The sequence below is a fragment of the Podarcis muralis genome, chromosome 17 (assembly GCF_964188315.1).
Source record: "Podarcis muralis chromosome 17, rPodMur119.hap1.1, whole genome shotgun sequence".
Classification (NCBI taxonomy): domain Eukaryota; kingdom Metazoa; phylum Chordata; class Lepidosauria; order Squamata; family Lacertidae; genus Podarcis; species Podarcis muralis.
This window is the reverse complement of record NC_135671.1, coordinates 40,177,901-40,202,791: the sequence shown is the minus strand read 5'-3', so window position 1 is coordinate 40,202,791 and position 24,891 is coordinate 40,177,901. Positions and strand designations below refer to the sequence as shown.

General features: G+C 44.6%; 2 protein-coding genes and 1 pseudogene across 2 annotated transcripts; all 3 read left to right on the top strand.

Moving 5' to 3' along the window:
- Positions 1-1,135: 1,135 nt before the first annotated feature.
- On the top strand, positions 1,136-2,065 carry LOC144325989 (olfactory receptor 1F1-like; annotated as a pseudogene).
- A 4,729-nt stretch (positions 2,066-6,794) lies between these two features.
- LOC144325981 (olfactory receptor 1f45-like) lies at positions 6,795-7,730 on the top strand. The gene has a single exon (XM_077921404.1). The coding sequence runs from the start codon at positions 6,795-6,797 to the stop codon at positions 7,728-7,730; it is 936 nt and encodes a 311-aa protein (XP_077777530.1).
- Positions 7,731-20,906: 13,176 nt separating this feature from the next.
- On the top strand, positions 20,907-21,842 carry LOC114587423 (olfactory receptor 5C1-like). Its single transcript, XM_028711628.2, has one exon. It carries the CDS (start codon positions 20,907-20,909, stop codon positions 21,840-21,842), a length of 936 nt encoding a protein of 311 aa, XP_028567461.2.
- Positions 21,843-24,891: the final 3,049 nt, after the last annotated feature.

Here is a 24,891-nt window from a genome sequence, read left to right as displayed (position 1 = left end):
TAGGATACCTCTGGTCCTCTGAATATTGTTGCACTTCAGCTCACATCATGCCTGCCCATTGGCTGTGATGACTGGGAATGAGCAAAGCTTGGAGGGAGCAGGTTCCCAAACATTAGTTTAAACCAGGAAAAAAGACATTTAGGAGACAGGACTTTAATGTTCTACCTGAAAAAATCCCTGGAGTGCTTCACTTTTAGTTGGCTGCATGGTGGCACTGCAGCCAACAATCCAATGTATGATCCATAGCTGCAGGGATCATCAGACTGTGAATCCCTCTGCCTATTTATACTGGGGGGAGGGTTCCCTGTTTAGGGAAGTTTTTAATATTTGATGAATTATTGTATTTTAATCTTTTGTTGGAAGCCGCCCAAAGTGGCTGGGGAAAGCCAGCCAGATGGACGGGGTATAAATAATTTATTATTATTATTATTATTATTATTATTATTATTATTATTAACCAGTGGAGATTCTTTAGCTTGACAAGCTACTGTCCCAAAGTGAGCATAGGGTTGTCCTGCTGGTAGTTGGTGGGGAAGGGAGTACCTGCCATGTCCTTCACCAAGAAACTTCCTGCATTCCCAGTATAGAGAAAAGAACATTGTCCAGATATGACTTAATGGAGGTGTGGGATGGAGAGGGAGAAAGTGAGATTTCATGTTTCCCCCTCAATACTACAGTTCAAATTACAAGCACATGCACACTCATGAATACAAAAAAAAAAAAAAAAAGTGCATAGTGCATGAAATCAAGAGACATTATTCTAGGTAGTTTAAGGAAAAGTCTTCCTTTCCCTCAACATCCAGTCAGAAATAAAACTAGCTATTTTTTCAACAAATCTCTTATTATACAAGATAGTTTTCATTTCACAATTATAATAAGTTAACTTCTACATCACAATTGTATCCCAGATCCCAAAGAACCAATAAGAAAGAGTGTAAGGTGAAGGGACCCCTGACCATTAGGTCCAGTTGCAGATTTATGCATTGCCATCCCTTGAATTTAAATATGCTGCCCACCCAGGCCACACATGGCCAAAGTGGCATCAAAACCCTTATACAGGCTGCAGCAATTATGCTGATCTTGGTAGAATGGCTTAAATGTAATTTATTCTGCATCCTACAGATGTTCTCAAAGGATGAAGAAAGACAACAAGACCACTGCTTCTGAATTCATCCTCCTTGGCATCTCAAGTCAGCAGGACTGGAATGGACTATTATCTTATTAATCATGTACATCACCACAATGACTGGAAATCTTACCACTGTCTTGGCCATAAGCCTGGATGACCATCTCCTCCATACCCCCATGTACTTCTTCCTCAGCAACCTCTCACTGGCAGACATCTATTTCACAACCACCATTGTGCCCAAGATGTTGGCTGGCACATTCTGCAAAGTGAGGAAGATCTCACATGGTGGGTGCTTCACGCAGGTGCACTTTTTCCTTGCATTTGGAACGATCAACAACTTTCTCTTGGCATCCATGGCATTGGATCGCTATGTGGCCATCGGCTGGCCTCTGCATTATGCCACAGTCATGAGCAGCCAGGTCTGCCTGCTCCTCGTAGCTGTCTCTTGGCTGGTCTCTCACCTCCATGCTCTCTTGCACAACTTCCTGATGTCCAGCCTCTCTTTCTGTGCCTCCAATCGGGTGCTTCACTTCTTCTGTGACATCTTCCCATTGCTCAAGATCTCTTGTTCTAACACAGACTTGAACGTCCTGCTAGTTCATACAGAAGGTGCTGTGGTGGTCAGTGGAGTTCTGTTGTTCATTGGCCTCTCCTATGCATGCATCCTGATGGCTGTGTTGAAAATTCCATCAACTGAAGGAAAGTGGAAAGCCGCCTCCACCTGTGGGTCCCACCTGGCTGTGGTGACCCGGTGGTGGTGGCACTGTCATCTGGGTCTACTTCCAGCCCTCATCCAGCTTCTCAGCTGAGAAGGACACACTGGCTGCCATCATGTATACAGTGGTTACACCCATGCTGAATCCCTTCATCTACACTCTGAGAAATGACAAGATGAAGGAAGCCCTGAGAAAGCTTTTTGGAAGCAAAGTTACCTAAATTCCCAAAGGCGTAGGACTAAATTTTGTGGATGCTTGGAGTGGAAGGTGGTTCACGATAGGATTTTCCTGTTGATCTTAAGAATCTTTGCATTGTAAAGTTCAAAGCACTACATACTTTACAGTTTGGAGTCAGAAGTCATTGGTGAAGAAAGGGCAGCATGGAGCTTTTCACAGATAAATGCTAACATTAGTGTCATCTTTTGGCTTTGTGTTTTTAAGAGTTGCCTTTTAATATGCCCATGTACCAGCACAGACTCAGAATGCTTAAACTTTTTTAAAAAGAGGCACTAGCTTCTGTGGGCATGAGTTTACCTCAGGGCTGTGGGAACAGGTCCATCGGAAGCTGTTTGTCAAGAACTCCAATCCTCCCTCTCCAGTGTCCATGCTGATTGAGACAGATGGGAGCTGGAGTCCAAGAATATCTGGAGGGACACAAATTCCCCACCCTGGCTTATTTCTTCTTCGAGTGTCCACGTTTACAAATGCAACTTCTTGTCTCATAAATTTCTCTGGTGAGGCTTTGGAGGGCTCTCAGGCAATACATTCTCCATGGGTCACCTCCTTCACTGAGTCTAACTCTTCACTGCTATTATCATTAGCTGTTGCTGCTCAATGTTGCGATACCTGCTCACTTGCCAGGCAGAGAGCAAGCAGCCATACTTGACTCTTTCACTGGGGAGGGAGGAAAGAAATTAGGTTTGCTCAGGATTTAAATGTGAACCCACCTAACTTGCACTTTCTGAAACCAAAGCACAACTAGCCTTCCAAGATCACAATTCTTCAAATTCAATGATGCATTTACTCAACCAAATAATGTGTGCAAAGATGTGTGAAAATAAATTTGCCCTAGAATGCTGGTGGTGTGTGTGTGCCCACTGCAATGGGTGGCATCTAAATCAAACTCAGAGTAGGCCTATTGAAATCAATTGCATTAGCATGGTCATCATTACTAATTGATGGGAAACATAGCTGGAAACTTTGTCTTTAGTGCATCTTTATTTTCCTACCCAGCTAGGGCTGCCATATTTCCAAAAGCAGAAGTGGACCATGGGGGGTGGGGAGTTGGTGGCAGGTGGCAGCTAGCCAGGTGAGCGACAGCGGGGGTCAAGCAGACGATCAGCAGCAGCGGCCTGCCTGTGCAGGACACCACCCATGAGGCGACTCGCAGGGCTGTGCATGTTCTGAGCATGCGCGCAACACACAGCCTGCCCCCCCCCCGAGTGCTGCCTGTTCCTGCCCAGCTTCCCTTGCCAGTGCCCTTGCCCTACCTTGGCGGTGCTGGCCACTAGAAGCCCCATGTCCTGTGGTTAGGAGTGTCTTGGTTCACCAACTACTGCAATTCCTGAAAGGAGATAGCCTGACCACTGTAGTCCATTCATTGGTAACCTCAAGCTAGATTGCTGTAACCCATTCCATGTGAGTCTGGTTCAGAAGCTCCAGCTGATACATGTCACTTGAGTTTTCTCCGGACAGACATTTGCTCTGATTTATTGCTAAAGAATGGATTTTCTTTGGGGAGATGGTGGGGCAAGGGCAAAATTGCTAAGAGCTGTGCCTAGAAAGCATGAGGCAAACAGAAAGCTGCTCAGACTCATGTTTTCTAGGCAAGGGACAAACAGAAGTGTGGATGAGCCCATAACTGGGGTTTCAAGACATATTTTAATTCTTATATTAAGCTCAACCCATTTTGCCACTACTCATCTCATGGTGCTCTATTCCAATAATTATTTTTTGAAACTGAGCAACAAGACATCTTATTATGTGGGGGGAAATGGAGACAACAGAGGGTGAAATGGAAAAGTTCATCACACAGGTGTTTTGAGGAATGAAACAGTCAAATGGTGGAGTTGTGATGTTGGAGGAGTCAATAAAGGGCAAAGTCCCCAACATCTATAGGAAACAGTCCTCCCCACATGAAGGTGGGGATATGTAAATGCAGGTAGCTTTGATTCAGGCAGAGCAGCTCATGTGGCCTTTAATTCACTCCAGCATGCACCTCGAGCGAGATGGAGTCAACAAGGCCTCTGGGTATAGGGTGGTATATAAATTCAATCATCATCATCAACAACAAAAACAACATTGAGTGGGGTTAAACCACACAGGGCATGTACCAGAGGAGAAGCTGGACAATTCTGTTACAGGACCTTGAATATTCAGCATTCCATAGTAAAATCCATTTAGAGTTCATCCAGTTGATAGAACATGAGACACTTAATCTCAGGGTCATGGGTTCAAGCCCCACATTGGGCAAAAGATTGGGGTCTGGACTAGATGACACTCATAGTCCCTTCTAGTTCTACAATTCTGTGATTCTACGTTTAGGCCAGACCTGAGAACACACACCCATCGACTGTCCTGATTTGAGCAGGACACCCTGGAATTACAGATTGGCTTCTGAATGGATTTCAGAATGCCCCATTTTGTGGTTCAGTGCTCTGGTGCAAATCAGCTGGTTTGTGCCAGAGTGCCAAACCAAAAGACAATTGTTTTTTTGCTCTCTCACAATTCACCCAACTCCCACAGGAACACAGGACCAAAAAAAACCCAAGTATCCTGATTTGAAGTTGGTTCAGAAGCATCATCTCTCCACTCTATCCATTGGAGGAGGCAACGGATGGGGGAGAGATTCAGATCACTTTTGAAGGCAAACCTACTTAATTTGCACTTTTCAAATCAGTAATGTGAAGTGAAACACAGCCATCCTTTGAAATTTGTAACACAGTTCTTCAGCCAAATAATGTGTACACAAATACATATACTAGGGTAAAGTGGGCATAAAATACACATATTTGTTAAAATAACATTAAAATGCATTGTATATGGGGAAATTGCTTTACACAAAGGGATAGATTTGGCAAAACTGCATATAAACATAGGAGTTGCAATCACAGGAAATATTCTAAATAGTCTGTCTCTTTGCACCCTTAGGAATTCTTCCCAGCAGATTTGAGAAAGTGCTTAAAAAACCCCTGAAAGGATCTAGGATGTTTTTTCCCCAGCTTGGTGTGCGTCCTGCCTGTTGCACAGGGCGAAAAACCAGCCACAGACTACAGACCAATGTCAACTGACTGTGCTTTTACCTCCTTTCATTCACCTGCAGTTCACTGCAAGGCTAGAGCAAGAACAGCCTCCTCCAGAATTACCACAGGTAAGACTCAATTCGTGCTGTGGGAAAGATGAGATTTATGGTCTATTGTATTTAGAAATACAGAGCATCATTCCAATGAGGTTTGGGAGAATGGAAGACTAGAATCCAAGACGCATTGCAATTCTCATTGGGTTTATAGAAAGAAAAAGGATGTGGGGATTAACAGATCAGGACTAATTTATTGGTTAGGAGTTGATGATCCCACTCTCTTCCTCAGTTTCTTGGAAAGCTGTAGGTTTTTACACAAGAACGTAAAAAGAGCCTGTTGGATCAGGCAAATGTCACCTTATGAAGGGCTTTGTTCTGCTGTTGCTGTGTTGTAGTGCAAGAGTGCCCCTCCAGACAGCAATAACGCAGAAATACGGGGAGCGGATGGATGTGTGGATGGTCCAGTATAAACCCACCAACAATGGACTACCTTTGCATCAGTGCACTTGCAAAAACACCCATCTGGGTGGGCATTCAGTTTCTTTGGGTGGAGGATTTAGTTGGACCTAGTATCATTAGAAAGCCAAACACCGTCTCATTCAAAAGCCTTCAGAGCATGGGACCAGTTTACTTGGAGGATGGCCTGACCCCCTATATCCCCATCCCCAACTACTTCAATCTGTGCAACGGACACAGTTCCAGGTGCCATGTAATCCTTGTTCCACATTGTGCTCTTTTCAGTAACTGCTTAAAACATTTTTATTCAGAAGTTACCGGTAAATGTATTTGATTTCCTTTTTGCTACCATTGATTTTAAGCATCTTTTGCATATTTTTAAAGATTTTTATCGATCATTTTAAAGTTTTATGTTTTTGTTAGCTGCTTCAGGGATCTTTTGTTTGTTTACAATCAAGTGGTTTATAGATTTCAGACCTCTGGGAGTGGCATGGTCTCATAGCCCATAGTGTGAATTGAGTATGAGCAGGTAAGAAAGAAAGAAAATGTGAGTGAGAAAAGAGCTGGGGAAATGTGACAACTTTGGGTTCAGGACTTTGCTCGTGCTTGTGCCGGGTGGGCCTGAGAGGTCTGCCCTTTGGGAGTGGGATGCACATTTGACTGTGGGGCTGAGTGCATTTGCTGGGCTCATACGCGAGATTTACCTAGAGAAGAGGGAGTTATTTCCTCCCCATGCTTGGCTGGGGCGCCACAACCTACAGCTGGAGGGATGTTCCCCTACCAGAGTTATATACTTCTTTGAATTAAATTAACTGTTTTAATGTGGGCTTGCAATTCCTCCAACATGATCTTTTTTACAAGCTGTCTCACAAACTTTCTTTGTGGTTATGGGGGGTTGGGTTGTTTTTCAAAGGGAGATTGAAAAATAGCAGGGATGGGAAAGATTCATGATTCAAAGCATGTTGTATCTCCTGTTTCTCTTGCAGAATAATGGTACTCACAATATTTTTGTTTAAATCTCTGATAGGTTTTTCTGCAATGACTGTGTATCTCCAGCATTCTTTGCCTTGTGTTCATTGTCTTACACTCTCTCTTCTACTTCCCTACATAGGATCATAGAATTGCAGAGTTGGAAAGGACCCCAAGAGTCATCTAGTCCAACCCTCTGCAATGCAGGATAGAGTCTTCTAACAGGATGGAGATAGACAACAGGACCACTGTCTCTGAATTCATCCTCCTAGGCATCACGAGCCAGCAAGACTGGAACATGTTGTTCTTCACTACCTTCCTGATTATATACATCATCACAGTGCTGGGAAATCTGATTATTGTACTGGCCATAAGGTTGGATAGCCACCTCCTCCATACTCCCATGTACTTCTTCCTCAGCAACCTCTCCTTTGTGGACATCTGCTTCACAACAACCATCGTACCCCAGATGTTGGCCAATACAGTCTCGGGAGTGAGGAAGATCTCATATGGTGGGTGCCTGGCACAGATGTACTTCTTCATTGCTTTTGGCATCAGTGACAGCTTTCTTTTGGCATCCATGGCACTGGACCGCTATGTGGCCATCTGTCGGCCTCTGCATTATGCCACAGTGATGAGCAACAGGACCTGCCTACTAATGGTGGCTGCCTCCTGGCTGACCTCTCATCTCCATGCTCTCCTGCACACCCTCCTAACATCCCACCTCTCTTTCTGTGCCTCCAATCAAGTGCCTCACTTCTTTTGTGATGTCTTCCCATTGCTGAAGATCTCTTGCTCCAACACCTATCTGAACACTCTGGTAGTGCACACAGAAGGAGCTCTGATTGTTAATGGAGCTCTAGCATTCATTGTCCTGTCATATACACGCATCCTGATGGCTGTGTTGAGGGTTCCATCTAAGGAGGGAAAGTGGAAGGCTTTCTCTACCTGTGGGTCCCACCTGGCTGTGGTGACCCTATTTTATGGCACTGTCATCTGGGTCTACTTCCAGCCCTCATCCAGCTTCTCAGCTGAGAAGGACACACTGGCTGCCATCATGTACACTGTGGTTACACCCATGCTGAACCCCTTCATCTACACTCTGAGAAATGACAAGATGAAGGAAGCCCTGAGGAAGCTTTTTGGAAGCAAAGTCAACTAAACTCCTAAAGGATGTAAGCCTGTATTTTGTGAATGCCTCTGATGAATGGGGATGGTTTCTGCCTTCGTGTGGTATCAATGTAGAATCCTTATGATCACAGCATTTCACACAGGAAGTGTTGATGAGAATAACTGGTGAAAAGAGAGATAATGGTTTTCATGTTGATCCAAGGGTTTCTATGTCACAGAATCACAGAATCGTAGAGTTGGAAGGGCCCCCAAGGGTCATCAAGTCTGACTCCCTGCAATGCAGGAATCTCAACTAAAGCATCCATGACAGAAGACCATCCAACCTCTGCTTAGAAATCTCCAAGGAAGGAGAGTCCACCATCTCCCAAGGGAGACCATTCCACTGTCAAACAGCTCTTACTGTCAGAAAGTTCTTCCTGATGTTTAGTTGGAATCTCCTTTCTTGTACCTTGAAGCCATCGGTTCATGTCTTACCCTCCGGAGCAGGAGAAAACAAGCTTGCTCCCTCTTCTATGGGTCAGCCCTTTGTTGTCTTTTGAATTTTCCATGCCAAGAGATGCCACTTCTTGGGGGCCACTAGGGGGCGCATCGGAAGATGGCTGACAATAACATCTCTCCGACCCACACAAGGTAATTTGGAGGCTATGATGGGAGTAATTAGCCTCCCTACCCCCCCCCCCAGGACGGGGGGGGACTGCCCTTGCCTGCTGTGCCCTACACCACCCCCGAATTTGTGGGGGTGGGGGCACTAGGCACAAAGCCCTCCTGTGGGATTCCGGCACTCCTGGACGCCGTCCCTGATCCGCGCCACTAGCTGCAAGAACTTCAAAAGAAACAATTGCACATATTTCAAGGAAGGAGGGGGAGTAAAGACTGCTAACAGAAGAGATCTCTGATAAAACAAGACAAGAATAAATCATGAGAAGATACGCCAAGATACGGTATGGCAAATGACTGATGGGGGAGGGGGAAAAACTTTCCTTTCTTTCCTTATGTGATTAAACAAGAATCCCCTCCCCTCACGAGTCAGAAATGTCATTTTAAGGACTTAAGCTGTGGATTTAAGACTGTGTGGAGATAAACTTTCGAACCAAAGCATGTTTTAAGAAGAGCGTGGAATGTACAAGAGCTCTGGAATGACGCAGTTAAAAATGCCGTCGCCATATTGGGAAGTTCTGTCGGAGGTCTTGAGTCTGGGAGGAGAAATAGAGAAATAGAGCTGCTTTTATATTGTGGGTGAAACTCCTCAGAGGGACTTAAGAGCGACAGTTTTGTGAGATTAATGATGGAAATAGCGATGTTATCTATGAAGGTGATGATATATGGAAACCATCTCGATTAGAGGATTGGAAGAACGGGAAAACTCACACAGGATTAATATTGGTGTTTATCGGCTTAAGGAGACTATCAGAAGAGATCATAAAGAAAAAAGAGAAAATAGATGAATAAGATGTGATGTGGAAACAGCAAGATAAGACTGGATAGACTGTTTGGACTGATTTGGTCTGATTTGGACATTAATGCAGTAGCAAGAAGATGATCAGAATCCCCCTTCGGATCTTGAAATATGGGTCCCCCCAACAAAATTTAAAATTCGGCTTTGTAATTCGGAATTTATGTGATGTGATTTGATTTGATTTGATTGGCCGGTTAATAAAAATTATTTAAAAAAAAAAAAGAGATGCCACTTCTTAGGCTGACATACTGAATGGCTGACTGTCCAGCCATTCAGTGCATAACTATGGCATATTGATTATAATTGTAAGAATAATGCAGTGGCACATTCACACATGAAGCTCTCCTATCAGGAGGCTGGCCATGTCTCCTATAATAATAATAATAATATCTTTATTGTCATTGCCCCCTCTCGGGGACAACAAAATTACTTACGTTGCAGAGCACAGTTCTCTATTTGAAGGGGTGTCCTGTCCAAGTCCATATTAATATTACAAGACCATAATAATGGAGAGCTTTGTCTATCTGCACTTAGTAACATCAGGACAGCAGACTGAAGAGGCACACTGGGTATCTGCTCACTGTCTTCCCTCTAATATGCTGGCTGTTTTGCCATAATAACAAACAAACAAACAAACAAACACTGTCTTCCCCACTATGGTGAAATGTATTGCATTTTTATTTGAATTGTAAGAATTATGCAAATTTAATATGTGCCAGCAAATTTTATGCATATCTAGGCTGTATTGCATCTTCATTTTTGCAATGTTTAAGTAACCACCCTACATATAAAACAGATTTGACTCAGAACCACTGAAGCATTGCATACAATCAAAATAGGTTCCACACAAGACTAAACTGCAATATTATGAAGGGATCTGCTTCCCCATAGGCAGGATCCTTCAATAAGGTCTAGTCACAAGTACATTTCATTCAGCAAAGGTTTCTAACACCAAATGAAAGGCTTCTCCTTGCAAGTCTGCAAGTTTGCAAGCCTGTTCTGTTGTTTCCTGCTGGTGTGCACAGGGAGTGGTGGATAGCCTCCAATTTGCCCCTCAGATACCGTAATTCTCTAAATCACCCTAATGCTGGGTTCTCTTTCCATTGAATGGCGGTTGTTTCAATTACTTTCCTCTATTTTTTTCCCTTTAGATGAGAGGCTGTCAGTGATTAAAGGCTTCATCCACCTTGCCAGAGTGGAAACTAGCATCGGGCAATTCAGAGAAGCTAGTCAAGCAGTCAGTCATAGTTAATTCTTCTCCTTCTTCTTCTTCTTCTCCTTCTTCTTCTTCTTCTTCTTCTTCTTTTTCTTTTTCTTTTTCTTCTTCTTCTTCTTCTTCTTCTTCTTCTCCTTCTCCTTCTTCTTCTTCTTCTTCTTCTTCTTCTTCTTCTTCTTCTTCTTCTCCTTCTCCTTCTCCTTCTTCTTCTTCTTTTTCTTCTTCTTCTTCTTCTTCTTCTTCTTCTTCTTCTTCTTCTTCTTCTCCTTCTCCTTCTTCTTCTTCTTCTTCTTCTTCTTCTTCTTCTTCTTCTCCCTGCCCATCTGACTGGATTGCCATCTAAATATATATAACTAGATGCATGTCTGAATGCCAAAACTTAACTTCCTCCTATGCATCTGAATTTACAGAGGACAGTCTTCTATTTTGAAGGGCTATAAGAAAACAGCCATCAGTTTGAAGGTCTTCCCTGTTTGAAGCCCTGTCTTCCTTAAGTCTGCTTTGAAGACAAAGACTGAGAAAAGAGCACAGAGGTATTGAAGTTGTCCTTCAGCAATGAGAACCTGAACAACTGACTGGGAAGGCACACAGTTCATTTGTCAACATTTTCCCCACTTGGGTGAGGTGCATTGTACTTCTGTTTAAATTATGGTAATCTTTTCTAAATTTGCATATACAGAATATACAATTTTTATGCAAATCTCTGTGTGTGTGTCCTCTTTTTTGGCGACCCTTAAGTGACCACTGTACTACTTCCTCCAAATGTTTGTCTGGGTACTAAAATACTACTACTACTACTACTACTACTACTAATAATAATAATAATAATAATAATAGTACTTGGCTCTGGGTGGCTTCCAGCAGAGAATTAATGAACACACAATACATCAGACATGGAAAGCTTCCCAATACAGGCAGTGGTGGAGGAAGCCGCTTGAGCGCCTGTGGCGGGGCGGGGGTGGGGCGAGCCACCCATAGGGTTGGGGTGAGGGCAGGACAAGCCATCCATGGGGCAGGGCACACCATGGGGCCTCCAGAGTCTGCCTGCCTCCTCCCACTCAGCCGTCCTACAGCTGGGGGGGGGGAGGCAGTGGGTGGACTATCTGGGCAGCATGGAGCCTGCACGCGCCCAAGCCACCGCCTCATTCCAGGAGAGATGCGTGGCTGCAGGTGGTGAGTGCTACCCAGCATTTTGTCACCCCCCTCAGTGGTGACACCCAGGGCGGCCTGCACCTACCGCACCCCCCTTCCTCCACCCCTGAATACAGGGCGGACTTCAGGTGTCTACAGATGGTTGTATAATTGTTTTGCTTTTTATAATAATTTTTATTAATTTTTCATTAATAATAATCCAATAAAGGTAAAGGTAAAGGGACCCCTGACCATCAGGTCCAGTTGTGGCTGACTCTGGGGTTGCGGCGCTCATCTCGCTATGAGCCACAAATACAATACCAAATCATAATGCAATTAAAAGAGCAAATTATTCCATATGAAATTAAACATTTTTGGGTGACTTCCCGTGTTCTGATTTTGGGGAGATGCTGTTGTTATTCCTTCTTCCTGCTTCCATTCTTATTTAATCCAAGTAATACAATTCCAATGTTAATCCTTTATCTTAGCAGCCATTGACATAATGACTTTCATTCATGTTTAACTGTTCCATATCTGTTAGTTTGCCAGAGGGGTTTATATCTTGTAACTTTCTGTGTGGAATACATTTTAATGTTTGTCTTTCCTTTCCTGTTGCTGGCATCCCACCACCACCACCACTCCGAGAACTTATTTCTTACTGTGCAATCTTCTCCGCCATCTTTCTTTGGCATCTAGCCTTTGCTCCGGGCAGACTTCCAGCATTTCTCTTTGATCTCTTACCGTCCTTTAACAAGCTGGTATCTCTCCCGAGCCGTAATAAATCAAAGTCAGGGTCCTCATTAGGGGGGTATACAAAACATCCCATATTCCACACAGTTCCACTCTTTCAATTAGTCCGTACAAATTATGTTTTTGTTGATTCCCTCTCGCATACGATTAATAGTTGCAATCCAATTATATTCCATTAGAAATTATTTTCCTTTCTTCTGTGAAGGGTTACCAAATCATAAAAACACATGAATGAAACAAAGGCTTCCCTCACCCACCTTCCAATCCAGTTACAGTGGTACCTCGGGTTAAGAACTTAATTCGTTCTGGAGGTCCGTTCTTAACCTGAAACTGTTCTTAACCTAATGGGGCCTCCTGGTGCTGCTGCGCCATCACTGCACGATATCTGTTCTCATCCTGAAGCAGAGTTCTTAACCCGAGGTACTACTTCCGGGTTAGCGGAGTCTGTAACCTGAAAGGTTTGTAACCCAAAGCGTTTGTAACAGGTGGTACCACTGTGCAATGGCAGTCCTCTCCAGATCGAGACCTTGGCACTCAGTGGCTGATTCATTTAGCAGGTTATCTTATCTCCTTCCAGAACATGTCTGTTTCTTAAGTCCAAATTCATATCTATCTTAAAAAACAGAGGAACTGCTGCTCATAGTGACTGCGTTGGAGAGTTACCGATACGTGCAGTGCTATGCATTCAGCATCCTCTGCCCCCCGCATTGTAGAAGTGAAAAGCAGGTATCGGACGATCTGCGAGTGTGAGCTCAGCCCCCCAACCCGGGGAGGGGGGGCTTGCAAGGATAATTACTCTCAGATTATCCTTAATTGGCTGAACGCCCAGCTTCTGCTATCATGGGAACTGCTGTTGACCATGGTGGCTCAAGCAGGAAGTCAACAGTCGTATAATTTTGGGTTTTGTTTGTTTGTTTTTGTTCAGCTTTTTAAAATATACAAGTAAATACATAGATAACAAATACATACATTGCTAACTTCTATATAAATCAAATAATATCAGACTTTGAAACCTTACATCTCAACATATATAAAAAAGAAAGAAAGAAGAAACGAGAAAAAACAAAGACAATAACAATTTTTTAAAAAAAGATTCAATAAGTATCTTTTGTTAGATACAATTCAATACGATTCAGTCCTATCATAGCATTTCTCATATATGATACCTTTCCATATGGATTGAATCTCTTTACCTATTTTAATTATTCTGATGTGGTGGACTTTCATCTTACTAATTCCCCCCACCCCCTGCATTTAATGTTTTCTCCTCACCTTGGTATGAGGGAGCGATGTATCCCTATTTATGGAGTTATTCCAAAAACAACCAAATCTCAGAGGTGGAACCTTGTTTCCTTAAGTAATTACTGAAGCATTCCCACTCTTTTTAAAGATTATCTGCTGACTTATTTCTTATTGATTCTGTCATTTTTGCAAGTCCCAAGTACTCGCAAAGTTTTAGTTGCCATTCCTCTCTTGAAAGAATAGTCTCGCTCTTCTAATACTTTGCCACTAATACTCTAGCTGTGGTTGCTGCATAGAGAAATATTCTTCTTTCATATGGAATGTTATTTGTTAGAATCCCTAGTAGGAATGCTTCCGGGTTTTTATTGAATGTTAATTTTATTTTATTTTTTTAACTCTTCGAAGACTGTGTCCCAGATTTTTTAATTTCTAGGCACGTCCACCACATGTGGAAGAAAATTCCTTCATGGGATTTGCATCTCCAACATTTATTGTAACTTTTTGTTGTTGTTTAGTCGTTTAGTCGTGTCCGACTTCGTGACCCCATGGACCAGAGCACGCCAGGCACTTCTGTCTTCCACTGCCTCCCGCAGTTTGGTCAAACTTATGCTGGTAGCTTCGAGAACACTATCCAACCATCTTGTCCTCTGTCGTCCCCTTCTCCTTGTGCCCTCAATCTTTCCCAACATCAGGGTCTTTTCCAGGGAGTCTCCTCTTCTCATGAGGTGGCCAAAGTATTGGAGCCTCAGCTTCAGGATCTGTCCTTCCAGTGAGCACTCAGGTCTGATTTCCTTAAGAATGGATGCGTTTGATCTTCTTGCAGGTCCATGGGACTCTCAAGAGTCTCCTCCAGCACCATAATTCAAAAGCATCAATTCTTCGGCGATCAGCCTTTTTTATGGTCCAGCTCTCACTTCCATACATCACTACTGGGAAAACCATAGCTTTAACTATACGGACCTTTGTTGGCAAGGTGATGTCTCTGCTTTTTAAGATGCTGTCTACGTTTGTCATTGCTTTTCTCCCAAGAAGCAGGCGTGTTTTAATTTCGTGACTGCTGTCACCATCTGCAATGATCATGGAGCCCCAGAAAGTAAAATCTCTCACTGCCTCCATTTCTTCCCCTTCTATTTGCCAGGAGGTGATGGGCCCAGTGGCCATGATCTTTGTTTTTTTGATGTTGAGCTTCAGACCATATTTTGTACTCTCCTCTTTCACCCTCATTAAAAGGTTCTTTAATTCCTCCTCACTTTCTGCCATCAAGGTTGTGTTATCTGCATATCTGAGGTTGTTGATATTTCTTCTGGCAATCTTAATTCTGGCTTGGGATTCATCCAGCCCAGCCTTTTGCATGATGAATTCTGCATATAAGTTAAATAAGCAGGGAGACAATATACAGCCTTGTTGTACTCCTTTCCCAATTTTGAACCAACCAGTTGTTCCATATCCAGTTCTAACTGTAACTTCTTGTCCCACATAGAGATTTCTCAGGAGTCAGATGAAGTGATCAGGCACTCCCATTTCTTTAAGAACTTGCCATAGTTTGCTGTGGTCGACACAGTCAAAGGCTTTTGCATAGTCAATGAAGCAGAAGTAGATGTCTTTCTGGAACTCTCTAGCTTTCGCCATAATCCAGCGCATGTTTGCAATTTGGTCTCTGGTTCCTCTGCCTCTTCTAAATCCAGCTTGAGCCTACCTTGTAGAATTTTAAGCATAACCTTGCTAGCGTGTGAAATGAGTGCAATTTTGTGGTAGTTGGAGCATTCTTTGGCACTGCCCTTCTTTGGGACTGGGATGTAGACTGATCTTCTCCAATCCTCTGGCCACTGCTGAGTTTTCCAAACTTGCTGGCATATTGAGTGTAGCACCTTAACAGCATCATCTTTTAAAATTTTAAGTAGTTCAGCTGGAATACCATCACTTCCACTGGCCTTGTTATTTGCAGTGCTTTCTAAGGCCCATTTGACTTCACTTTCCAGGATGTCTGGCTCAAGGTCAGCAACCACACTACCTGGGGTGTACGAGACATCCATCTCTTTCTGGTATAATTCCTCTGTGTATTCTCGCCACCTCTTCTTGATGTCTTCTGCTTCTGTTAGGTCCTTACCACTTTTGTCCTTTATTATGGTAATCTTTGTATGAAATGTTCCTTTCATATCTCCAATTTTCTTGAACAGATCTCTGGTTCTCCCCATTCTGTTGTTTTCCTCTATTTCTTTGCATTGCTCGTTTAAGAAGGCCTTCTTGTCTCACCTTGCTATTTTTTGGAAATCTGCATTAAATTTCCTGTATCTTTCACTATCTCCCTCGCATTTTGCTTGCCTTCTCTCCCCCGCTATTTGTAAGGCCTCGTTGGACAGCCACTTTGCTTTCTTGTATTTCCTTTTCATTGGGATGGTTTTCATTGCTGCCTCCTGTATAATGTTACGAGCCTCCATCCATAGTTCTTCAGGCACTCTGTCCACCAAATCTAAATCCTTAAACCTATTCCTCACTTCCACTGTGTATTCATAAGGGATTTGATTTAGATTGTATCTTACCAGTCCAGTGGTTTTTCCTACTTTCTTCAGTTTAAGCTGGAATTTTGCTATAAGAAGCTGATGATCTGAGCCACAGTCAGCTCCAGGTCTTGTTTTTGCTGACTGTATAGAGCGTCTCCATCTTTGGCTGCAGAGAATATAATCAATCTGATTTTGATGCTGCCCATCTGGTGATGTCCATGTGTAGAGTCGTCTCTTGTGTTGTTGGAAAAGAGTGTTTGTGATGACCAGCTTGTTCTCTTGGCAGAACTCTATTAGCCTTTGCCCTGCTTCATTTTGAACTCCAAGGCCAAACTTGCCAGTTGTTCCTTTTATCTCTTGACTCCCTACTTTAGTATTCCAATCCCCTATAATGAGAAGAACATCCTTCTTTGGTGTCAATTCTATAAGGTGTTGTAAGTCTTCATAGAATTGGTCAATTTCAGTTTCTTCAGCACCAGTAGTTGGTGCATAAACTTGGATTACTGTGATGTTAAAAGGTCTGCCTTGGACTCGTATCGAGATCATTCTATCATTTTTGAGATTGCATCCCAGTACAGCTCCCGCCACTCTTTTGTTGACTATGAGGGCCACTCCATTTCTTTTACGGGATTCTTGCCCACAGTAGTAGATATGATGGTCATCCGAACTGAATTTGCCCATTCCCATCCATTTTAGTTCACTGATGCCCAGGATGTCAATATTTATTCTTGCCAACTCATTTTTGACCACATCCAACTTACCAAGGTTCATAGTTCTTACATTCCACGTTCCTATGCAATATTTTTCTTTACAGCATTGGACTTTCCTTTTGCTTCCAGGCGTATCCGCAACTGAGCGACCTTTTGGCTTTGGCCCAGCCGCTTCATCAGCTCTGAATCTACTTGTACTTGTCCTCCGCTCTTCCTCAGTAGCATGTTAGACTTCTTGGGACCTGAGGGGCTCATCTTCCAGCGTCATAAGCTTTATATGCCTGTTACCTTTGTCCATGGAGTTTTCTTGGCAGGGATACTGGAGTGACTTGCCGGTTCCTCCTCCAGGTGGATCACGTTTGGTCAAAACTCTCCACTATGACCTGTCCATCTTGGGTGGCCCTGCACGGCATAGCTCATAGCTTCTCTGAGTTATTCAAGCCCCTTCACCATGGCAAGGCAGTAATCAATGAAGGCGGTTGTAACTTTTATTTAAGCCAATTTTGAAGGGGTTAAATACCATCAAAACTGCATTTTCATGAAATTTTCTTTAATTAAATAATACACCATGAATTTTGGGTTTCTTTTCCACAACTCCTCCCATTTTTGTAATAGAATTACAGCTGTATAATTATTTGTCTCCTTGACATCTGGTAGGAGAGCATTCCACAGGGCAGGTGCCACTACCAAGAAGGCCCTCTGCTTGGTTCCCTGTCCCTCACTTCCTGCAGCAAGGGAACTGCCAGAAGGCCCTCAGAGCTGGACCTCTGGACCAGAGCTGGATGAGGGGGCAAAGACGCTCCTTCAGTTGTACTGGCCAAGGTCATTTATGGCTTTAAAGGCCAGTACCAACACTTTGAATTGTGCTTAGAAGTGTACCAGGAGCCAGTGTGGATCCTTTAGGACTAGTCAGGAGTGCCAGCTTGGCTCTGTAACCGTGGATGCCTGGGGCCATGGGTGCCAGGCAGTGTGCATGGCCCTGGGACCAAAATTTGTGGGTGCCCAGCCCCTTTATGGGGCATTTTGTGGTCCCCAGGGAGCTGTCACCTACGGGAACAGAGTTATATGGTCTCGGTGGCCACTCCCAGCTATCACATTCTGGATTAGTTGTAGTTTCTGAGTCACCTTCAAAGGTAGCCCCACATAGAGCTCATTGCAGTGGTGCAAGCGGGAGATAACTAGAGCAAGAACCACTCTGGTGAGACAGTGCACAGGCAGGTAGGGTGTCGGCCTGCGTACCAGATGGAGCTGGTAGACAGCCACCCTGGACACAGAGTTAACCTGCAAGAACTTGCAAACTAATTTTATTTTATTTTTATTAATCAATCCTGTACATTTCTTTTAATTAGTGGGAGAATAATCATCAGCTGGAATGGGAAAGGCTTCTGGGCTGGATAACAAGTCCCTCTGAGTGCAGAGACACCAGTACTAGCTAAAGAAACTACAATTGTCCCCAAAGGGGTCTTTTTCAGGGAGTTGCACCAAGGGAAAGGAGCATTAGATCATCTTCTCTCTCCCACAGGAAAAAGATTGAGGCAAATCATGACTTCCAGAGCAGCATAAGAAAGCTTTAAAAAAAGCAGCCTGAGCTGCATCACACAAGAACTAACAAAGACACACGTTCTCTTTCTGCACAGGTATGATGGGAACTGGGAACTAAATAACGGAATCTAGGCCTGTTCTGATCTGTGGTCAGGGTCTCTCCAGCTGTTTTGTGGCTCAGGCTCCCAGAAGACCCAGTCAGAATGGCCAGTGGTGAGGGATTATGGGGGCTGTAGTCCAGCAACATCCACCGGTTGGGGAAGACAGCTCTGTGGGGGCAGCTGAAAGGAATGAACTGGCATGTAGGATGCGGTTTGTTGTAGGAACAGAGATAGCAGATCAACATTGGCAGTGACCAGTTCCTGACTCTAAACTTAATCACATCCAGTTCTACCTTATAAGATTCCAGAGCTTATTAAAAGCACTTCTGCGTCTAAGGTTGGCTTTCCTCCGAGGGTGTGACCCTCCAGATGTTTTTGGACTTGTATCAGGCACTTGTATAGGGAAACTTTTATTATCTATGGCAGCCTTCACCAACCTGGTACTCTCCAGATGTTGCTGAGCTCCAACTCCCAGCAGAAGGGTTAATGGCAAGGGATAATAGGGGTTGGAGTTCATCAAAATCTGTTGGGCAGTTCTCCACCCTCAGGGACCTCTGCTCAAGTTGCTCCTCTCACCTCCCAAGCTTTCCTGCATCCAGTACAAATTCTTTGTCCTTTTCTTCAAAGAATTTACTCTCATCCTTCTCTTTTGACCTTCAGTTACTCCCCCCATATCTTCATTCTTCCAACTCTACTGCCTCCTGCTGTCTCTCCACGCCTTCTCCCTTGGTAGCTCCAGATACCTCTGAGCTGCCATCTCTGCTTCCTCTTTTAAATACCTCCTCAAAGCATGCCTTTCCCATAGAGTGTCAACCTATTGCCTGACATTCCCAACTGGCATGAACCTTAAATACCTATAACAACATCTGGCATATTCATCCCTTGTTATTCTTTTATCTCCCATTCCTCCCTTCCCTTTTCTTCCCTGCCTTTGGACTGTAAATTCCTTGGGGAGCTTCTTTTTTAAAAAAAGTTATGTAGACAATGGATACCATGTAGAGCTGAGTAAAGCTATGGTGATTGTGGGTTGTATTTAACACCCATTCAGATAATGAGGGGGCATTATTGGGTAGTTGTTTTTGTTTTGATTATATGTTTTATGGTTTTATATTTTGATTTTGTTCTGTGAACCACCTTGAGCACTCAGGATATTGGGGAGAATATAAATTATAATAATAATAATAATAATAATAATAATAATAATAATAATAAGCATGACTACCTTAAGTTTAGTAATTTCAATGGGTCTACTCTGAGAAGGACTAGCACTGGATTCAATCCTGTATGTTTGTGTGTCCATGTCCATGACAATTCCACTCTCCATGCTCTCCACGATAAGTGTTCCATCACCATCTGGTGGGCATGAGGAGTTCCTGCTTTCCTCTGAACTGCTGGTATCTGTCTGTCCTGAGAAACAACAGAGTGCTCCTCTGGGTTTGACGTCAAACCACTGTGGTAGCAACTCTGAAGTGACCTCCTAGGACACAAGGGCAGTGTGCAGTTCTGTTTTTCTGGGGAAAGAGGTGCTGGAACTCACCATGAATGCCTCCCTTGTTCTCTTATAATGCCAATGGCACCCACCTGAGAGGTGCTGGAACTGAGTTCCAGCTGGGAAAAAAATCCCTGGCAGTGTGCATGGAGGTCCTGGGCTGGCCAGACAAGACCCCTCAGCCTTGCTGATGTGGTGCAAAGGAAAGCAGAGCAATACATTTGGCACCAGCTTGGCTGCAGGAGTTGTTGGAAAGAGGCGTACAAAGCGCCACCCAACAGTCTCAGGGCCTCCACTCCGGATTTGTGTAGGGTTTACTCCTTAGCCTTTCCTTCTTCTGAAGATGTCCTGCAAGGCAGCAAAGGTTTAGGATCAGAGTTTTCCCTCTCCTAGATGGGCTACCTTCTTAGGTTGACAAGCACCACCTGTCCCTCACTTCCCTCTACAGCATGTGCTGAAACCGCCTTCTTAACCATTGGACCCACTTTCAGTATCGTCTGCTCAATCTGCTGGAGCCTGTCTTCATATGCAGGGGAAGTCCCTAACACACTGAGGGTTTGAGACCTATTGGCTCCTCTGACCTGCTTTAGCCAGCCAGTCAACACCATTTCAGGGGTGCAGCCACTGTTGCATGCTGAAAGTTTCTAGGAGCCACAGGTGAGAGCTGAGTGCAGGGTAGGGACCAAAGGCGGACAAACTACCAGAAGAAGCACCATGTGTCCTCCACCAGAGATACTACCTAACGCCCAATACACTCCCTTCCTCTGAATACTGGAGCTGAAACAATGGTCATCCGGTCTCTTTATCTCTATCTTTCATGGCTGAATGAAGGCTGTGGTTCTGAACAGCTCAGTGGTAAATCATGCCCAGGGCTATGAGCTTCTATTTACTCTTAGTGGAAGAGAATGGGGCATCTTCCTTGAGGAATGTCTGGGCATGTAGGGTTGAGCAATCAAATAATAATTAATTGTGATTTATTTATCATTAATAAAAAGAGGGCTGGGTCTGCTCTCTTGATGGAATGTGTGGAGGAAAGGATTCAAAGTCGTTTCTCCCTCCAGCAGATCCGATGGCTCATCACAATGGCACTGTGGTGACAGAGTTTGTCCTCCTGGGCTTCACTTCCCAGCGCGACCTTCAGCTCCTTCTCTTCAGCTTCTTCCTGCCCATCTATCTCCTTGGCCTGGCCGGGAACCTGTTTCTGGCCATTCTCATCAGGGCTGAGCAATCCTTGCACTCTCCCATGTACTATTTCCTGAGCCACCTGGCCCTGATGGACCTGTGCTCCTGCTGCACCGTGGCCCCCAAGTTGCTCCTGGGCCTTCTGAAAGGACACGACACCATCCCCCTCCCCGCCTGTGCCCTCCAGATGTTCTTCTTTGCAGCTGCTTCTGATGCTGAGTGTTGCCTCTTGGCTGCTATGGCTTATGATCGCTATGCAGCCATCTGCCGCCCTCTGCACTATGGAGCAGCCATGCCGCAGCGCCTTTGTCGCCTCCTAGTGGCAGTGTCCTGCACAGCTGGTGTGACCTCTGGAGCCATCCACTCTGGCATGGCATTCTGCCTGCCCTTCTGCAATGCTAATACTTTGGACCACTTCTTTTGTGACATCCCTCCAGTGCTGGCTTTGGCCTGTGCAAATACAGACCTCAACCAGCTGCTGCTTTATGTGGTCTGTGGAACCATCCAGAGCAGCACTCTTGCAGCCATCCTCACTTCCTATGGCATGATCCTCTGCAGTGTGGGGCGAGCAGGGTCAAGGAGAGCCATATCCACCTGTGGGTCCCATCTGACGGCTGTGGGGGTGCTGTATGGAACTCTTATTTTCATGTACCTACGGCCTGGTGGCACTTATGCACCACAGACCGACAAGATGGCTTCTGTCTTTTACACGGTGGTAATCCCTACCCTTAATCCTGGCATCTACAGTCTCCGTAATACTGAGGTCAAGCGGGCTGCCAGGAGGAGGCTAGGCAAATGGGGCTGCTGGACTTGGTGTTCTTGAGCTGAGGAAGTCAGATCCAGGAAAAAGTTCTGCATGCATGTCCGATCATGCGAGCCGTAGTCCAAAAATATTTAGACTACCTCTGACTGATATCCTTGGATTTCTTCTGCTAAGTTTTCTCTTACTTTTAAATCTCATCTTATTTCCTGTTCAATGTTCATCACTGTCTGTCACCATCATGTTCTAGTATCTACATGTAAGACAAGATAATTGGTCAAGTCAGTACTTCGAGAGAATTGTCAGAAGCACCAACATTTTTGTTTTTTAATCAAGAGAGGGGCAGAGATAGATGATGACAAAAATGCATGACATCTTAACTAGAATCATCCTAAACCCCCGAGGATGTGGACAGGCTGCTTGGAGGAGTAAAACCAACCACCTGTCTCCTTGATCCTTGTCAATCCTGGCTGATAAAAGCAAGCCGGGAAGGGCTGGGCGATGGGCTTCATGGGGTGGTGAATGCTTCCCTCTGTGAGGGAGCCTTCCCAGACCCGCTGAAAGAGGCGGTCATTAAACCGCTTCTTAAAAAACCATCTTTAGACCCGGCCATTATGGCCAACTATCACCCAGTCTCAAATCTTCCATTCTTGGGCAAGGTGATTGAGCGAGTGGTTGCTGAACAACTCCAAGCACGCCTGGAGGATGCAGATCATTTGGATCCCTTCCAATCGGGATTCAGGCCTCACCCTGGGACTGAAACTGCCTTGGCCGAAATGGTCGATGATCTCCGGCGGGCTAGGGACAAAGGTGAGAGCTGTTTCCTAGTTCTGCTGGATCTCTCAGCGGCCTTTGACACCATCAACCATAACATCCTTCTGGACCATCTAGAGGGGCTGGGAGCTGGGGGCACTGTTATACAGTGGTTCTGCTCCTTTCTCCTGGGCCGTGTCCAGAAGTGGTGTTGGGGGATGAGTGTTCAGACCCCGGGGGTCTCACTTGTGGGGTGCCTCAGGGTTCTGTCCTCTCCCCCATGCTTTTTAATATCTATATGAAGCCGCTGGGAGAGATCATCAGGGGGTTTGGGCTGGGTGTTCATCAATATGCAGATGACACCCAGCTCTACCTCTCTTTTAAATCAGAAACAGTGGAGGCGGTGAAGGTCCTGTGTGAGTGCCTGGAGGCGGTTGGAGGATGGATAGCGGCTAACAGATTGAGGTTGAATCCTGACAAGATAGAAGTACTGTTTTGGGGGGACAGGGTGTGGGTGGGTGTGGGGGACTCCCTGGTCCTAAATGGGGTAACTGTGCCCCTGAAGGACCAGGTGCGCAGCCTGGGAGTCATTTTGGACTCACAGCTGTCCATGGAGGCGCAGGTTAATTCTGTGTCCAGGGCAGCTGTCTAGCATCTCCACCTGGTACGCAGGCTGAGACCCTACCTGCCTGCGGACTGTCTTGCCAGAGTGGTGCAAGCTCTAGTTATCTCCCGCTTGGACTATTGCAATGTGCTCTATGTGGGGCTACCTTTGAAAGTGACCCGGAAACTGCAACTAATCCAGAATGCGGCAGCTAGACTGGTGACTGGGAGTGGCCGCCAGGACCACATAACACCAGTCTTGAGAGATCTGCATTGGCTCCCAGTACGTTTCTGAGCACAATTCAAAGTGTTGGTGCTGACCTTTAAAGCCCTAAATGGCCTCGGCCCAGTATACCTGAAGGAGTGTCTCCACCCCCATCGTTCTGCCCGGACACTAAGATCCAGCACCAAGGGCCTTCTGGCGGTTCCCTCATTGTGAGAAGTGAGGTTACAGGGAACCAGACAGAGGGCCTTCTTGGTAGTGGCGCCCTCCCTGTGGAACACCCTCCCTTCAGATGTGAAGGAAATAAGCAGCTATCTTCTCTTTAAAAGACAGCCCTGTTTAGGGAAGTTTTTAATATTTAATGCTGTATTGTTTTTAACACTTGATTGAAAGCTGCCCATAGTGGCTGGGGAAACTCAGCCAGATGGCCGGGATATAAATAATAAATTATTATTATTATTATTATTATTATTATTATTATTATTATTATTATTATTGAATTATTTTAAACACCAATGTAATCAGGTAACAGAGCAAAGTCATGAAGGGAAAACAGTAACACAAACAGTAGAAAGTTTTTAAAATAACAACAACCACTTAATGGGCAGGATTCACCTCATGAACACCATCAGCAGAAGCCCTGTGCAAGGACTTCCACTTGTGCAATGGAGCTCTTCTCCTCCCGCAACCCCCAAATTGACTTGGGGGGTCAGGAGAACCCACAAAACAGCACACATGAGGAGGGGAGGCAGATTGTTCCACCTGCCAAGCTGATGCACTTGTGCAGACAGAACAATCAACATAGTGCAAGGTTGAATTCCACTCATTTATTTGTAACATTACCTGGCAGGACAGTCCCAAACAAAGATGTCTTCTACCTTGTAATTTGGAAAATTAGGGGCTCAGGGTAATAAGAGATAAAGAACTACAGTTGTATTAATAACTTATAGAAGTCAAATTTATGAAATATAAACAAGTTTATTGCGAAAGGGTTGCTGAAAAATCTTGAAACAAGAATGCAGAAAAGGGGTGGTACGGGGAAGTCGATTTTGTGTTTGTTTATGTTTATGTTTTTGCTTTGTTTCTTTTTTACTTATGGAAAACTAATAAAAATTTATTCAAAAAAAAACAAAAAACAAAGATGTCTTCTACCCAGTCTACATTCCCAGCATGTTTGTACTCCTGTCCCAGTGACGTCTATGCTGGCTTGGTCATGCCCACAGAATGGAAGTTGGTAGGATCCCAAACGATGTGCTCTGCGAGGAGCTGTCTTCAGGCACCAAGCCTGTTGACAGACCAACTCTGTGCAACAAAGATGTCTGCAAATGTGACATGAAGACTGGCAACATCAACCCCGTTGTATGGGATTCCCTTGCAGATGACCACAATGCTTGGAGACAGGTTGTATATCCTCAATAGTGACCAGAAGAAGACCAGTAGTGACCGCTGGGAGGAGCACAGAGAGAAGAAACGCCATAGCGCATCTGTAACAGTGAAACCGGATGCCTTTGTCTGCCCCACCTGCAACAAAAC